The sequence below is a fragment of the Pleurodeles waltl genome, chromosome 7 (assembly GCF_031143425.1).
Source record: "Pleurodeles waltl isolate 20211129_DDA chromosome 7, aPleWal1.hap1.20221129, whole genome shotgun sequence".
Taxonomy (NCBI): domain Eukaryota; kingdom Metazoa; phylum Chordata; class Amphibia; order Caudata; family Salamandridae; genus Pleurodeles; species Pleurodeles waltl.
The window spans coordinates 1,136,056,349-1,136,071,862 of NC_090446.1; the positions used below are offsets into that span (position 1 = coordinate 1,136,056,349).

General features: G+C 46.7%; 1 protein-coding gene across 4 annotated transcripts in view; it reads left to right on the forward strand.

Annotated features, from left to right (window-relative positions):
- The window catches only part of UNK (unk zinc finger), an 890,253-nt gene that overhangs the window by 420,387 nt on the left and 454,352 nt on the right, over positions 1 to 15,514 (forward strand). For all 4 annotated transcript variants that reach the window (XM_069200175.1, XM_069200176.1, XM_069200178.1 and 1 more), the window contains exon 8: positions 398 to 540. In XM_069200175.1, coding sequence (XP_069056276.1) covers positions 398 to 540 — 143 coding nt within the window. The remainder of the gene's footprint in view (positions 1 to 397; positions 541 to 15,514) is intronic.

The following is a 15,514-nucleotide window of genomic DNA, read 5'->3' on the forward strand; positions in this document are numbered from 1 at the left end:
TATCAAAGGTGCATTACTTACTGTTGTTATTTCTTTAAGTCTGCAAGTCTGCTAAAGATCCTGTGCTGGAGAAGGACAATCTAAGTTACAGAGTTCTTTCTATAATAGATTCACATGCATATCACTGTAATCATACAGTTTCTATATGCACCTTCTTCAGGCCTGTGCACTCTTTCCTTGAAAAACAGTCCAAACTATTTGAATGAGCTCCTCATATTATTTTATGTACTTGTATTTTATGAAAGTGTGAACTATTAGTGTCTATTATTTGCATGTAAACCTATGAAAGATTGAATCTCTGTAGAGAGTTGTAATTACCAATAAGTAACTTTAGCTTATATGTTCTGAACTTGTTTGAGTGAATCAGTGATGCTTGTGTTTTTTCTGTTTTTTGCAGACACTCTTCTTTGTGAGGACTTGCAGTCTTCATCAACAGTGTCGAGCCCAACGCAGACTGGTCCCATCATGTACATGCCGTCAGCAGCAGGTGATTCTGTTCCAGTGAGCCCCTCAAGCCCCCATGCCCCGGACTTCGGCAGTGTATGTAGATCATCTCTAGCGAGCACTTCAGCATTGCCAATTCCAAAGTATTCTTAAGTCACTGTAAATGAGCACCGCAGTATAACCTCACCTTGTATTATTTGGCTATTATGACTAGGGTTGTAATATCCAACGGTTTTTATCCAAATGTTTTTAAATATGGGGACAAGGAATAATTGTGCATGTAACAGCCCTCCAGGTACTTGTTCTGTCATCCTCTCATAATATCTTCTGACGGCATTAGAAGTACAAGTGAGCAACCCATTGTGTTGTTCATTCCTCTTTTACCCTTGACTTGCAGCTTGTGCATAACACATTTGCTGTTCTCCTATGAAAGGAAACGTAAATTCATTATAATAGAAAGATAAATAGCAAGATGATGCTTGCATAAAGCACCTCCCAGAATTTAAAAAAAAAAAAAAAAAAAAAAGAACTATTGTAGGCTGCTCTTTCCATCATTTTTATTTTTGGTGGATACTTTTAACAGCCGAACCTTCCTCTTTAGAACACCCCCAGTCGCTAGCCACACTTGATACGGTGAATGTAATAGCATAAATCCCACACACCAATAGGTGGTACCATGTGGCTCTGCAGTGACCCTATACTGCTCAGCAAGTGATGGTTCTGAGCTGCATATAATTGTCATCCTGTACGCCGACATCAGTTCATTTCTTTCAGTGCCCTTCTAGGTGGATCTGGTGCTTCGCTTCCAACTTTGTCAGTTTTCCGGTGATTCCAAAATGTACCCTTTGACACTGTGCCAGAGATGATGTATTCCCCCAAAAATGACATCGTTCAAGACTTACCGCAACTGCGGGAAGCAGATGTTGGTCATGGACCAGCACAACATGTCTTTGGTGCTTGGGCTCAGGTCATGATTCAAAGCCGTATGATAAATGTTTGCTTATGTACGCGAAGGTGATCGGGGGAGAGATGCAAAACTCTGTCTCTGAACATAAGAAAAGGTTGCTGTCAAAACAAATGCCCAACTCCAAGTTGTAGGCTACTAACAATCTCATTCAAGGAGCTTGTTAAGTGCAAAGAGCTGTTGCTGCTCCATGTCATCCTGTAAGTGATGATGTGCCATAAGCTCAGCTAAGGGGGACTTCCCAACCTGTCACTCAAAGTCAGATGAGAAGCGTATTCTGACTTTGATTTGGTCCTGCTGCTAGTCCTGGTGTGCCCCAATTCCTCAGGCAGTCGTCAACCCCGCAGCATATAGCAGCCTTCATAAATACCATTCTCCAGTATTGGATCTTTCATAGATTCACATGCTTGAATCATTCCCCGTCGTCGAAATGGGAGGCCCGGTAATTTAATAAAGCAGTGTGTATATATATATATATATATATATATATATATATTTATTTATATATATATATCACTATCATAGGCTATAATGGCAATGAAAAGGTCAGTTTAATAGCCCATCCTTGCCCTTTTTCGAAAAAGGACCAAACCTGAACTATAACCAATCAGAGGACAGCACCCTCTAGAGCATTCCGAACAGAGGCTGAGTCCCTTAGATTTTCTACCGCACATCGTGTGAAGGGAGTCTCCCTGAGCTCTGCTCAGTTCTTCAGCTTTTACTTCTTTTTTGGATCATCCACGATTACATTTCCTGTTTAATTTCTCTAACCCTGGCACTAATATGTCAGAGTAGCAGTAAACAAGGTAAAAGACTACATAGATATGTCTAACCTTTTCCTCAAAAACTCTCATGTTCTAATAGATGAGGCTATTACTGGCTGGGATTACAAAATCTTAAATCTGTCACTGATAATGAGGACAGTGAGGATTCCTTCACCTCACAGGAGAGGTCAGAGGGAGACATTGTACCAGAAGGCACGCAGAAAAGCCATAAAAAGACTTACAATGTGCTTCATAAGACACTTTCTCACAGAGAGGAAAAAAATAATGGAAAAAGACCCTCAACTCCCTCTTCAACTCTGACAATACATCGGAGAGACCCTTATAACCTTACAATGGGGCGTCTGAAAACCGCCTGTAAAAATTAATCATTCACAGGAATTACTTTAAAGTGGTTGACAACAGTGTTGACTATTATTACCTCGTCTATGAAGGGCCTCGTCTATGATGGCCTCATCTTCGATGGTCATCTGACGGCCTCATCTATGATGGTCGTCTATGACAGTCATCTACAGAGGTCGTCTACGACAGTCATCTACAGTGGTCTACGTCTATCATCTACAAGTGATTGTTTACGACTATCATCTACAGTGATTGTTTACGACTATCATCTACAGTGATTGTTTACCACCGTCATCTTCAGTGATCGTCTGCGACAGTCATCTTCAGTGATCGTCTACGACAGCCATCAACAGTGGTCTGTGATGGCCTCATTTACGAAGGGCCTCATCTACGATGGTCATCTACTATGGCCTCATCTATTACGGTCGTCTACGACGGTCATTTACAGTGGTCGTCTACGATGGTCATTTACAGTGGTCTACCACGGTCATTTACATTAGTCATCTACAGTGGTCGTCTACGATGGTCATCGACGGTCTTCTACGGTGCTCGACGACAGTCGTTTGCGGTGCCCGTTGACGGTCGTCTGTGGTGCTCGACGATGAGGGCCTCATCTACGGTGGATGCTTACGAGGGCCTCATCTGCGATGGTCATCTACGATGGTCTACGATGGCCTCATCTACGATGCTCATCTACGACGGCCTAATCTACGATGCTCATCTACGACGGCCTAATCTACGATGCTCATCTACGACGGCCTAATCTACGATGCTCATCTACGACGGCCTAATCTACGATGCTCATCTACGACGGCCTAATCTACGATGCTCATCTGCGACGGTCTCATCTACGAGGCTCATATACGACGGCCTCATCTACGATGCTCATCCACGACAGCCTCATCTACGATGCTCATCTACGACGGCCTCATCTACTATGCTCATCCACGACAGCCTCATCTACGATGCTCTACCACGATGCTCATCCACGACGGCCTCATCTATGATGCTCATCCACGACGGCCTCATCTATGATGCTCATCCACGACGGCCTCATCTACGATGCTCATCCACGACGGCCTCATCTACGATGCTCATCCACGACGGCCTCATCTACGATGCTCATCCACGACGGCCTCATCTACGATGCTCATCCACGACGGCCTCATCTACGATGCTCATCCACGACGGCCTCATCTACGATGTTCATCCACGACGGCCTCATCTACGATGCTCATCCACGACGGCCTCATCTACGATGCTCATCCACGACGGCCTCATCTACGATGCTCATCCACGACGGCCTCATCTACGATGCTCATCCACGACGGCCTCATCTACGATGCTCATCCACGACGGCCTCATCTACGATGCTCATCCACGACGGCCTCATCCACGACGGCCTCATCCACGACGGCCTCATCCACGACGGCCTCATCCACGACGGCCTCATCCACGACGGCCTCATCCACGACGGCCTCATCCACGACGGCCTCATCCACGACGGCCTCATCCACGACGGCCTCATCTACGACAGTCGTCCACGACAGTCTCATCTATGATGGTTGTCTGACATCCTCATCTATAATGCTACCATATGGCAGTATCATCTATGATGGTCGTCTACGGGGACCTCATCTATGAGGCTAGTCTAAGACAACCTCATCTATGATGCTAGGCTTTGACAACCTCATCTACGAATGTCGTCTACGACAGCCTCATCTACGATGATCGTCTACGACGGTCATATGTGACGGCCTCTACTATGATAGTTATCTGTGACAGTCTCTTCTACGATGTTCATGTGTGACAGCCTTTTCTGATGGTTGTCTACTACTACAGCCTTGCCTACCAAGACCTAGTCTACGGAACCACATCTACGATGGCCTTTTCTCTGCTTTATTTACGACGGTCTTGTCTATGACTGCATCCTCTACAAAGGCCTCATCTGCGGTGAAGGCCTCGTCAATAACAGCAAACATTGTTTACATGAGCCTAGTCGTTAACATCTGCCTTGTTGAACTTGATCACAATACAAATTAAGACAAAAACACTTAATTGTCAACAAGAGCAAAACACACATAATCAAGAATAATTTAGTGTCAAGCAGTAAAACCTATTCCAATTGCTCATATATCCAGGAGGAATTACAATAATGGAAAACCCTATTATTCATAATTCCGCCCAGCCAGCAAGGACACGTTCTCCTCTAGGTCCAGACTACTGTACGGGCTGCCAATTCACTGGTAAGACTGGGCAGGTATAGCCACCAGATGCGGCCAGACAGGGCCACATAAATATAATGTTTGCCGGAAGATGAAAAAACATGCTGCTTTAGTGGAGTGAGATGTCAGCATAGACTGTGCTATAGCTAAAGCTTCAATAGTATTCCCACAACTGGCAGGGTTAGTGGTCCTAGGATTTTACGGATCAAAGCCTCAACATTGAAAAATTTGAGGTACAAATATATCTAATATTTTATAGTACCATGTAGAAGCTCTGTATGTCATGCATGTGGACGACTACTTGCAAGCAGTCAACGGTGACTCTTGACACTGCATGATCTTTTGAGGCATTACAATTTCAAATGGAACAATCTCTAGAGGGACCCCAAAAAAGACAATTATTCATTGCTAAGTATCTGACTTAACAACCCTCTCAGTAGCACTTAGACTAGCTTACCTACAGTGACAACGTTCTGGTGCTGATTACACCATTCAGTGGGAAAAAACGTTCCAAAAATGTCATCTATGACGGAAAATATCATCGTACAAATAAGTCCTGGATCTCCTCACATATATAGATATATGTTGAGGTTCACCCAGATTCCACCATCTACCTTCGGAAGGAAGTGCCAGCTACTCTGACCAAGGGGTCCATAGAGAGAAACCCACATTCTCAGCAAGAAGGAGGCTTTCATTCTCATAAACCAGAAAACAGAGGAGTGTCCATCAACCATACACCTCCAGAAATTATAAGTATTTCCGGAAACAATCCTTTTATATGGTCTCATTCAGCACAGGATATATATTTTTGTTTCTGCATTCCCACCCATCAGAGTTCTTCCATTTGGCATCAAATCAGCTTTTTTCAGGAAGGGTTTCCCCAACTTCGACAACTCGTTGATAAAAGCACCAACGGTGTTTCAAGCGTCCAAGGCCACAGAGGCTTGCCTAAAGTTGTTTCACTGACTGTCTCCTTGTGAATTATCAGAGATAATTAACTCCTCCATCAAAGAAGATACTTTATGTTCAATTAGCTTTTGGGCGTCAGGTCCTCAGCGATCAATAGGATCCCTCTTGTAGGCCTGAAAATGAATGCCTTACAGGAACAGCTACAAATACAATAGATTCAATCAATCATTCATTTCAGGGCCTGATGAATTTTCACATAGGTGATGGAAGCTCTAGTCTGGTAGTCTCAGACTACAGATACTTCCCTGGGAAGCTGGGGCGGTTATTTACGGAACCTCTAATTCAAGGAAAGTGGTCTCTGCTCCAGAAGATCATACATATCATTCACCTAGATCTCAAAGCCAGCTGTTCGGCCTCCAAATTTTCCTGCCAATGTAGCAGAGTCTTCGGTGTTAGTTCGCAAGGATAGTACTACCAGCATACAATAAGTGAATAAATGAAGCAGCAAGATCCTTGGAGCTGTCCAATGAAGACCAGGAGTTTGGTGCTAATGACACACAGGATAACTCTTCGGGCTGAACATACTCCCTGGACTAGAAATCTCATAGCAGACATGCTAAACAAAACTAGAAACAGCCTCGAAGAAGGAGAATTTTATCATTCGGATCTAAGCATGATCTTCTTGTTCAGGGCAAACTGGCTCTACATCCCTTTATAACAAACAAAACCGGCAAATGCCAGTTATATGCAGGTTGGCATCCACATCCCGGATCTTGGTTGAATGCCTTTCGACAGATACTCCAGGATCTATATCTTCCTTTTTCCCCCACTACCAAAGATTATCACCAAGAGGAAAGCAAAGCAGTGTTCTCTTGTCCTGATAACCCCCAGGTGGCTAGTTCAGCACTAGTTCACTGAGCTTCTCCTGCTATCAGAATACAACCACATTCACCTACCAACATCCTGTAAACCTTTGATGATAAACTAAGGCCAGGCCCTTCATCCTGACCTGACTTCTATTCTCTTAAGCGCACAGCTCCTAAATTCCATCAATCCAAAGATATCAATATTCCTCAGGACTGCAGGTGGTTTCTCTCCAAATCCAGGAGGAGGCCATGATAAGGACATGTAAACGTTAATTGGAAAGTTTCTGCCTGTGGCACCAGAATATCAAACCTACATCCTCTACTAGCATAATCAGGCAAATAACTATCCTATCTCCTTTCACTAGCTCCGTCACAGTTGGTACATGCATCCGTTAAGGTACAGTTTACAGCATTATCAAGATATAGCTGTTCATCACATTTTTACTTTCTACTCTTGCAGAATCATCAAACAATTCATAAAAGATTTATTCAGTGTTTTCCTACAGAAAGGGCTGCTTTCTCGGTCTGGCACCTGAACATACTTTTATTTCAACTCATGAAGAGTTAATTCGAACCCATTCTCGGAGCACACCTCATATTTCTCGCATGGAAGGTCTTGTTACTTGTGCTCACCTCGAAAAGTAGGGTAGAGAAGATGCAGGCTTTCTCAACACAAGGGCCTTCTTGCGTCTCACAGGCAATTTAGTTCTTCTCTGAACCATTCCATAGATTTATTCCCATGGTTCCTTCAGATTTTGCCTCAATGAGCCTATAATATTTCGACCTTTTCTCCTGAATCGAACATCCCAAGCTGAGAGGTCTATTCATACTGTAGGAATCAAGTGATATCTAAAATTTCTACTTACATTGCACTAAACAACTCATGTGAACTGACCAACTGTGTGACTCAGATAGTCACACTCGTAAGGGTGCTCCAGTCACAATGGCAACCATCGCTGAATGAATTTCTGCTGCAATCCAGTTCTGCCACTCAGACTAGCAATTCCCTCACAGAGAAAAGTAGGGTGCAATCAACTGGGGCAGTTACACTTCAACTACTTTGTTTGCGTAAGTACGTCTGGAGAAGATGTGTTGTGATGCATTTGGAAAAGTGTGCATATTATTCATGCAGCATTATTACCTGAAATCAGTGCAGCGTGATCATACAGCAGTTGGATTGGTTTTACTATACCACTTATTTCATTGAGAGAAGCCTCTTTTGGTTCCATACATTTATGTATTCATGCAGATTTTAATGTAGGATGTGTGTATATATATATATATATATATATATGTATAAATTGATTATATTGCATATGAATGTTATGTATGTATTTTCTACCCACCACCCACTATTTGCGCTAATATTATAAGATATACAAATACAGTAACTGCTTGCCATTCTGATTCAAGCATGTGAATCTATGAAAGATCCAATACTGGAGAAGAAAATAAGATACTTACCTGTAACTGCAGTTCTCCAGTATTGGATCTTTCATAGATTCACATGATTGAATCATCCCCGTTGTCGAGGTGGGAGCCTCACGGTAACCTGAAATACACATTGCAGTACACTTTACACACTAGGCCCCAAGGGCCCCCTTAGGTTCTTTTATAGTCTATCCATGTCATTTTGCAAAAAGCCCCAAAGTTGAACCTCAGCCAATCAGGTGTCGACACCCTCTAGAACACTCCCAACAGAGGCTCTTTCCCTCAGATTTTCTACCGCACGTCGTGTGAAGGGAGTCTCCCTGAGCTCTGCTCAGTATACCTTTCTGACCGGAATTTTTCTCTCAGAAAATTTCACTTTTACCATTCTAACATGTCTCAGCAGGCTAAGAAAGGTTTGTTTAGAGATTGTGGCAGCTGTGGGAAGAAGAGACTTCACGTTGATGACCCCCACAGAAAGTGTATCTACTGCCTCCATCCTGACCACAAGGTGAGAGACTGTAAAATCTGTTGCACATTTAGTCAGGAAACCCTCAAGGACCTTGAGGGTAGGCTTCTGTTGTGGCTCCAGAGACAGAAAGCCATGGAAAATCCATCCTCAGATGAGTGAAGCATCATCTCGCTCCCTCAAACGTCCTGGAGAAAAGGGAAGACTATCTGAGGAACCCCCAAGGAAGGTGATGCAGACAAAGCATAAATCTGTGGAGGATCAGGGGCACTACTGCCAGATCAGAGACCCAGGCAAAACTCTTAAAAAAGGTTAGTTCAGAGCCTACAACCCCTGTGGGGAAAAAAGGCACCCACAAAAAGTGCCTCTCTGTCACTGTCGCCGACGAGTGATCCGGTAAGGCCTTCCTCTGATGTCACCAAAAAAATATTTGTCGATGACAGACCCGTCGACGGTCACAGCGACGACGTTGACGTTCACGATAGCAGTATCTCCAATGATTATAACATCATCACCACTTTCATCTATAACGATCATAACGGCCAAAATATTCAAAAAGGCATCGTCAACTAAGACATTGTCGACAGCGGAAGCAGAAATGGTCCACCCGTCGACAACAGCACTATCGTCGACGAAGCACCTGTCCACGAGGATGAGGAAAACAACTTTGACGAGCACACCTGCGTCGTCGACGAGAGATCTGACGGCGAGAGACCCGTCAACGGCACAACCGTCGACGAGAGAACCGTCGACAAGGGGACTGTCGATGACGAACACTGCAGTGTCAGCGGAAGGGATGGAAGTTTTGTCCACTCAATCGTCGACCATCATGCCCCCCTCTGGAGATTTCGGAGCACAGCAGGAGTCCACAAGATTCCTCCCTCTTTCTTTTATCTCCATGGGAGAAAGGCCATCATCAGTCCTTCCAAGACATACGTCTCCAAGCAAAGTCTTGTCATATTCCCCGCAGCATCTCCTAGACAACGATGAAGACAATTATTCCCAGGATGAGGGAATGTTCGGTGCAGCCAGTAGCCCATCTCAGCTGCATGTAAAGTGCCAAGGCTTGAATGAGGAGGAAGAACAGCAGCAGCTCTATTATTCCTCAGCTGTATATCAGGAGGGCTCTTCATACCCAAAGGGAGAGCAGGAATCTTCTTTCTCAATGCCCAGGTCTCTGGTGACAGATCTACAGGGTATGCTCATGGACTACTATAGACGGTTCCCACCGTCAACGCCGGTAACTCCATCTAGACTGTACAGTCAACGGACACCTATACAGGTGCCTTTTACTAGCCTCCCAGGAACACCGCACAGAAGTGTCCCATTGGTTTCACCGCCACAAGATGACCACATCTCGACAGATGAAGAGAGGGAAGAAGGAGAGATTTCTGAGGCAGCCCCTAGTGAGTGGGATGACTACCTCATTCTCACGCCGCCGCCGGCAGGGCCAGTTGATTTGCCCCCCGAGGACATCGGGGTTTCCACAATTTAATGGAAAGGGCGGCCAAGAGATTCGACTTGCCTATCGTTTCCCAAGAAACAGATTGTTTCTTATATGATTTCAAGGAGCCATCAAGGAAATCAGTAAGAGCAATCCCAATAGTGGACTTCTTATGGCAGGAAGGATTGAAGGCAATGAAGGCAATGAAGAACCCAGCCACAGTGCCTTCTCAGATGCCAAAGCTGGAAAAGAAATACAAGGCCCCTGACAACACTCCAGCCTGTTTAATATCGCAACCTAAGCCGGACTCTGTAATATCCCAGGCTGCACAACGTCAGTCTAAGAACCCTTCGGCACCTATCGCAGCGCCTCCAGACTAGGATGAAAGGAGGTTGGATAACATTGGAAAAAAAGTTCTCCTCAGTAGCGGCGATCACAGTAAAGGCGGCCAACTCCTTGGCCATACTAGGGAGATACGATCGCCAGATGTGGGCGGACATGTCAGCTTACGTGGATTTGTTACCTGGGGATGTCAAGGTGGAAGCAAAGAAAGTGCTGCAAGAGGGTGAGCGGATCGCAGCGGAAATCATTGACTGCGCGATAGACATTTCGTTAACAGGATTCCGCCAACTCGCAGGAGCAGCGGTCTTGCATAGACAGGAATGGCTCAAGTCTACATCTTTCCGCCCAGAAGTCCAGAGCCGCATTCTAGATATGGCGTATGATGGTGAAAGTCTATTTGGGAAGCATGTTGATGACATGCTACAGTCCATCAAAACAGATACTGACACTGCAAGATCGCTTGGTACCTTGCAGTACCGCAGGCAGCCCTTTCGTGGGGCAAGAGGCAGAGGAGGGGGTTTTCAACAACACATACCCCAGTATCAGTCCTCTACAGCAGGACCCAGACAGCAATATTGCCAACATCAACAGCATTACCGGTTACCACCTACTGTGGCATATCGGCACCCGGCGAAGGTAAGACCAGCGCCATGGGGAAGAGATACCAGTAGGAACAAATGACCAGCTAGCCATACCAGCCATACCAGCTTCCTACACTACCAGGGGCTCCAACGTCTGGGGTCGCATCACTTCTCACTTCCTTCGTTGGAAAGTCATAACATCAGACAGGTGGGTGTTGGACGTAGTTCATACAGAAACCACCGGACGTCCCTCCTTCTGGCCCTCCACCTCCACGAGTAGCCCAACTCCTCAAGGAAGTGCAAGTGATGCTACGCAAGGGAGCAGTAGAGATGGTCCCTGCTCCTCACAGGAACAAGGGGTTCTATTCATGCTTCTTTCTGGTAAAGAAACCTTCAGGAGACTGACGCTAAACAAGTTTCTGAAGAAACAATCGTTCAGGATGGTAACACTGCAGGACATCTTGCGCCTCCTGAGTACCGGAGATCATATGGCATCCCTAGACCTCCAGGATGCGTATTTTTATGTTCCGATACACCGCAACCATCGGAAATTCCTCAGGTTCAAGGTTGCTGGTATGCATCTACAGTTTCGGTTCCTACCTTTCGGTTTAAAATTAGCCCCCAGAATTTTTACAAAGATGCTGGCTCCAGTGGCGGCTCATCTTCGCCAGTTGGGCATACAGGTGTTTCCCTATCTCGACGACTGGCTCATAAAAGCACCTTCAAAACGTCAATTGGTGCATCACATATCTCTCTGCCTCCGGTTGTTCGACGATCTGGGACAGGTAAGCCCGCAGCCTCTCGGCAAAAAAGTGTGTTTCAGTTCGCACTTACAAGTCATTGCCGGGAATGATCTCATCATGCATTCCGCTGGTTCCAGACTGCAGGCTGTATATGCGGTCCCTGCAAGAGCAATTGGATGTGCAATGGCGCCAGGTTCAGGGATCTGACCACGAGCATGTTTTACCTAAACAAACAAGGTGGCACAAGGTCTCTACAGCTCTCGCAACAGGCTCAAAACATCTGGAAACGGGCCATAAGGCACAACATTTCTCTGAAAGCAGAGCATGTCCCAGGACACTCCAACGTGCTGGTGGATACCCTGAGCAGGACGATTATCCCCTACCACGAGTGGGAACTAGACCAGGAGATTCTGGATCAACTCTTCCAGTTATGGGGCAAACCAAACATCGATCTGTTTGCCACGTTCGAGAACAAAAAATGCCCCTACTACGCAAGCTGGCTTCCCCAAAGAGGATCGTGGGGGGAATATGTTTCCGATTAGATGGTCTGGCATTTATGCCTACGCCTTTCCTCCGATCCCACGGATATTGAGAGTCATCAGCAAGATGAAGACAGAGGGTTGTCGCCTCCTATTAATAGCACCGAGATGGCCCAGACAGGTGTGGTTCACGGAGCTCCTCATGCTCTCGGAACAACCACATGTGCTACTTAAACGTAAGCCAGCCCTATTAACGATGCACCGGGCCAAGTCAGACATCCGGATCCGTCATCTCGCCACTTATCGGCCTGGCTCCTGAGTTCCATGAGTATTCCACCGTAAACATCTCTTCTAAATGCATGGAGATTCTAGCCAGAGCTAGAGCGGATACTACCAACAGAACCTACAGGTTGAAATGGAAGCGTTTTTGTCTGTGGTGCGCAGCTGAAGGGATCCACCCGATCTCCTCCCCTCCAGAACAGGTGTTACCGTACTTGTTACACCTGGCAAAGTCTGGACTCTCATACTCTTCAATCCGCAGGTCTCAGGATACAGTTTCATTGTATTCCACCAGAATTGTAATGCAGTTCCTTAAAGGCCTGTTTCGTACTTTTCCACCAGTGCAGAAGCCTCCACCGTTGTGGTCCCTAAACGTGGTCCTGGGGCAGCTCATGAAACCTCCTTTTGAGCCCATTCATAGAGCGGAGTTAAAGTTCATTTCATGGAAAACGGCGTTGTTGCTGGCTCTTACCTCCGCTAAGAGAGAGTGAGTGACATAAAAATAAAAAAATAAAAAATCATTAACATTTATAAAGCGCGCTACTCACCCGTGCGGGTCTCAAGGCGCTAGGGAGGAAAAGGGGGGGTTATCGCTGCTCGAACAGCCAAGTCTTTAGGAGTCTCCGGAAAGCGGAGTGGTCCTGGGTGGTCCTGAGGCTGGTGGGGAGGGAGTTCCAGGTCTTGGCCGCCAGGAAGGAGAAAGATCTCCCACCCGCCGTGGAGCGGCGGGTGCGAGGGACGGCAGCAAGTGCGAGGCCAGCGGAGCGGAGGGGGCGGGTGGGGACGTAGAAGCTGAGGCGTCTGTTGAGGTATTCCGGTCCCTTGTTGTGGAGGGCTTTGTGTGCGTGGGTGAGAAGACGGAAGGTGATCCTTTTGCTGACTGGGAGCCAATGCAGGTGTCTCAGGTGTGCGGAGATGTGGCTGTTGCGGGGTACGTCGAGGATGAGGCGGGCCGAGGCGTTTTGGATGCGTTGCAGGCAGTTTTGGAGTTTGGCTGTGGTCCCGGCGTAGAGGGTGTTGCCGTAGTCCAGGCGGCTCGTGACGAGGGCGTGGGTCACGGTTTTTCTGGTGTCGGCGGGGATCCAGCGGAAGATCTTACGGAGCATGCGGAGAGTGAGGAAGCAGGCGGAGGACACGGCGTTGACTTGCTTGGTCATGGTGAGAAGAGGGTCCAAGATGAAGCCGAGGTTGCGGGCGTGGTCTGCGGGGGTCGGTGCGGTGCCGAGGGCCGTGGGCCACCAGGAGTCGTCCCAGGCGGACGGGGTGTTGCCGAGGATGAGGACTTCCGTTTTTTCAGAGTTCAGCTTTAGGCGGCTGAGCCTCATCCAATCTGCGACGTCCTTCATACCCTCTTGTAGGTTGGTCTTGGCGCTGGCGGGGTCCTTGGTGAGGGAGAGTACAAGTTGGGTGTCGTCGGCGTAGGAGGTGATGATGATGTCGTGCTTGCGTACGATGTCGGCGAGGGGGCTCATGTAGACATTGAAGAGTGTCGGGCTGAGCGATGAGCCTTGAGGTACGCCGCAGATGATCTTGGTGGGTTCTGAGCGAAACGGAGGGAGGTAAACTCTTTGGGAGCGGTTAGCGAGGAAGGAGGCGATCCAGTCCAGGGCCTAGCCTTGGATCCCGGTGGAGCGTAGGCGGGTGATTAGGGTGCGGTGACAGACGGTGTCAAAGGCAGCCGAGAGGTCGAGGAGAATGAGGGCGACTGTTTCACCGTTGTCCATCAGGGTTCTGATGTCGTCTGTGACTGAGATGAGGGCGGTTTCCGTGCTGTGGTTGGTTCGGAATCCGGTTTGTGAAGGGTCGAGCAGGTTGTTGTCTTCCAGGAAGGTGGTCAGCTGTTTGTTGACGGTCTTTTCTATTACCTTGGCTGGGAAAGGTAGAAGAGAGATGGGGCGGAAGTTTTTCAGGTCGCTTGGGTCAGCCGTAGGTTTCTTTAGTAGGGCGTTGACTTCAGCGTGCTTCCAGCATTCGGGGAAGGTAGCAGAAGAAAAAGAAGAGTTGATGACGGTCTGGAGGTGCGGGGCGATGATGTCGTCGGCTTTGTAGGCATTCACCATTAAAGAGCCTTTTCTTCAGTTCACCACTACTAGCGTGATTCTGAGAACTAATCCTAAGTACATTCCGAAAGTGCCCTCAACTTTCCATCTGAATGAACCGGTTGTTTTGAAAACCTTTTTTCCTAATCAGCAGACAGTGGCAGAAAAAGCACTGCATCCCCTGGATGTTAAAAGATGTCTAAAGTTTTACCTACAAAAGACTCTGAGCATACGCAAGTCAGACCAGTTGTTTGTGGCCTTTGGAAGCGCAAGGAAGGGCTTTGCAGTATCCAAACAGACTGTAGCTAGGTGGATTGGCCTGGCAATCAAATGCTGTCATATTCAGGCTGGTAAGCCTCTCCACAACAGGGTAAGAGTCCACACAACAAGGGCGGTAGCCGCATTGGCTGCCCTCTTCGCAGGAGTACCCCTACGGCAGATCTGTAGAGCGGCCACATGGTCCAGCCAGCATACGTTCACAAAACACTGTCTTGATGAAGCAAATAACATGGACACAGCGGTGGGTCAAGCAGTCTTGAGGCATTTGTTTCGTTAATGTGAGCCTCTTGGATCATCCCACCTCCACAACCACGGTGAGGTGAACATCGGTTTCTTATTCTAATCAAGATTAAATCTGTTCTATTTCTTATGTTTATGCTAGAGCCTGATTATCATAGCATGCCACATATTCGTTGTAAAGCAGAGATCTGTGCTTATTCTGACTGATGGTTACTTACAGAGGAACATTACGTTACCATTGAACACTAACTGGAGGTACTGTTACTCTCATTTCTATTGATATTTTAATGTTGCTCTGGATTGTAAAGGTACAGCTATATATCTACTTAATCAATATGACTGCTCGCTACTCTAATTCAAGCATGTGAATCTATGAAAGATCCAATACTGGAGAAGAAAATTAGTTACTTACCTGTAACTGTGGTTCTCCAGTATTGGTACATTTCATAGATTCACATGCGACCCACCCTCCTCCCCGCAGAGGCTCCCCTTCTACATGAGCTCTTATCTTCACACTTGTACTAGAAAATCTGAGGGAAAGAGCCTCTGTTGGGAGTGTTCGAGAGGGTTCTATAACCCCTGATTAGTTATAGTTCAAGTTTGGTCCTTTTTTGGAAAAGGACATGGATAGGCTATTAAACTGACCTTTTCATTGCCAT